Here is a 2,272-nt window from a genome sequence, read left to right as displayed (position 1 = left end):
TGGGCAGTCCTAGTGGGTTAGTGGACTCTACTGAGAAATGTAGGCCCAAGAAAAGGAACAGGGCCCAAGTGGTTGAGAGTAGTGAGAAGGCCCATGAGGTTGAGGACAGTGATCCGTTCTCTTTGGATAATCTTTTAAATCAGATGAAAGAGATAAGATCTAACAGGGATGGTTGTCAGTCTCTGGTCTCTACTGTTAACCTTAATCGGCCGCTTAATTCACATGGGGTTCCAGTCGATGTCAACGAAGGGGTCACGGAAGAGGTCTCGTCAGAGGTTCACAGCCAAAGGTTCGGTGGCTCGCTGGATCCTGGCATTCATGAGTCGGAGGGAGCTTCTAGGAACGATGGGGGGTCTATCGACCAAGAGGTTAGTAAAACTGTTTATGTGGGGGTTATGTTGGGAATGGAATTGGGTAACAGTGAGGAGCTAGTGAGGAAGGATTTATTGGGTAAAGGTATTAATGTGATTAAGGTATGAATTTCTTATCCATCAATTTGAGAGGGTTGGGTGGGGATGAGAAAGCTAGATGGGTGAAAGGGATAAAGGTCAAATTCGGGATCTCGTTTGCAGCGTTCCAAGAATCTAAGTGTGGTGCTGTGAATGAAGGGGTTTTCGCTAGATTCTGGGGTTGTAAGGATTTTGGTGTGGATTGGGTGGATTTGAGCGGTTTGTCTGGAGGGTTGGTCAGTATTTGGGATAAGAAGTTATTCGAAATTGGTAGTTCCATTAAGGATAGAAATTTTCTGGTCGTTAGCGGTAAGATCAAAGGGAGTGGTCACCAGATTAATATCGCCAATATTTATGCTCCTCAGGATGTTCAAGGGAAAAAACTTCTTTGGGATCGTCTTCTGGGGTTAATTGACGCCTTCTCGGGTCTGTGGATTTTCCTTAGGGACTTCAATGCGGTCAGGGTTCCTGAGGAAAGACTTAACACTCGGTTCAACGCCTCTTGTGCCAGATTCTTTAATTCTTTTATTTTTAATGGCGGGTTGTTGGAGTATGCGATGAAAGATAGAAAGTATACTAGATGGGCAGACAATGGGAAGAAGTGTAGCAAAATTGATCGTTTTCTGGTTTGCTCCGGGTTTTTTGGGTTATGGCCAAACGCTTGCTTTAGAGCCTTACCGAGGATGTTTTCGGATCACAACCCAATTGTGTTGGTTACTAAGGAGTCTAACTTCGGGCCGAAGCCCTTTAGAGTCTTTAACTCGTGGTTTGGTCGGCCGGGGTTCGACTCGACGGTCAGAGAAGCGGCCCGTTCCTTTGTGGGTTCTGGGCCTGCTGATTTGTGCTTGTTGAAAAAATTCAAATGGATTAGGTCTCATGTGAAGGTTTGGAGGGATGATATGATTAAGAAAGAAGGGGAATTAGAGGCTATTGCGAGAGAAGAAATTGAGGAGTTAGAGAAATTGTTGGAAGTTAGGGACTTAGCTGAGGAGGAAGAGTGGGCTCTTTCTGAGAATCTGCTTCGCATTAAGGAGATAGAAGAGAATAAGACGAAGGACCTGAAACAGAGATCGAGGGTTAGATGGGCCAAAGAGGGAGACGAAAACTCTAGTTTTTTCATTCGATGATTAATTGTCGGAAGGCTAGTAACTCGATTCATGGGTTACATATTAACGGGTCTTGGTGTTCAAAACCTTCTCTTATTAAGAAATATGTGTTCGAATTTTTTCGGGGCAAATTCAAAGAGGATGTTTGGGTGCGTCCATTGTTGTCTTGTGGTCTCCTCAAATGCCTGAGTCAACAGGATGCTAATTGGCTGGTGTCGGAATTTTCTGTGGATGAATTGAAGGTGGTAGTTTGGGATTATGGAAGTAATCGGGCCCCCGGGCCCGATGGGTTGAATTTCAAATTTTTGAAGCACTTCCGGGATGTTTTCGAGGGAGATTTCATAAACGTTTTGAATGAGTTTTTCTTAAGCAGCTCGGTTAATAGGGGTTATGCGACTTCGTTTATAACACTTATTCCTAAAGTTCGGGATCCTGCTGATCTTAATGATTTTCGGCCCATTAGCTTGGTTGGAGCTATTAATAAAGTTATTTCTAAGGTCCTAGCTAATCGCTTGAAGAAATTTATTGCTTCTGTCATCTCGGAGAATCAATCGGCTTTTCTCAAAGGGAAGTTCATTCTTGATGGCCCTTTAATAATTAGTGAGACGGTGAATTGGCTAAAGAAGAAGAAAAAGAAGGCGTTTCTATTCAAACTTGACTTCGAGAAAGCCTATGACAATATGAACTAGGGTTTCGTTGACTCGGTAATGTCTCAAA

General features: G+C 43.6%; 1 protein-coding gene across 1 annotated transcript; it reads left to right on the top strand.

The window, feature by feature from the left end:
* The first annotated feature begins 475 nt into the window (after nt 1–475).
* On the top strand, nt 476–1,576 carry LOC110943314. The gene has a single exon (XM_022185065.1). The coding sequence runs from the start codon at nt 476–478 to the stop codon at nt 1,574–1,576; it is 1,101 nt and encodes a 366-aa protein (XP_022040757.1).
* Nucleotides 1,577–2,272: the final 696 nt, after the last annotated feature.

The sequence above is a fragment of the Helianthus annuus genome, chromosome 5, assembly GCF_002127325.2.
Source record: "Helianthus annuus cultivar XRQ/B chromosome 5, HanXRQr2.0-SUNRISE, whole genome shotgun sequence".
Classification (NCBI taxonomy): domain Eukaryota; kingdom Viridiplantae; phylum Streptophyta; class Magnoliopsida; order Asterales; family Asteraceae; genus Helianthus; species Helianthus annuus.
This window is presented reverse-complemented; position numbering and strand designations above follow the sequence as displayed.

Bases quoted from the DNA above. Each gene is read 5' to 3' on its own strand.
- LOC110943314 (XM_022185065.1), top strand. From the start codon at position 476: ATGAATTTCTTATCCATCAATTTGAGAGGGTTGGGTGGGGATGAGAAA.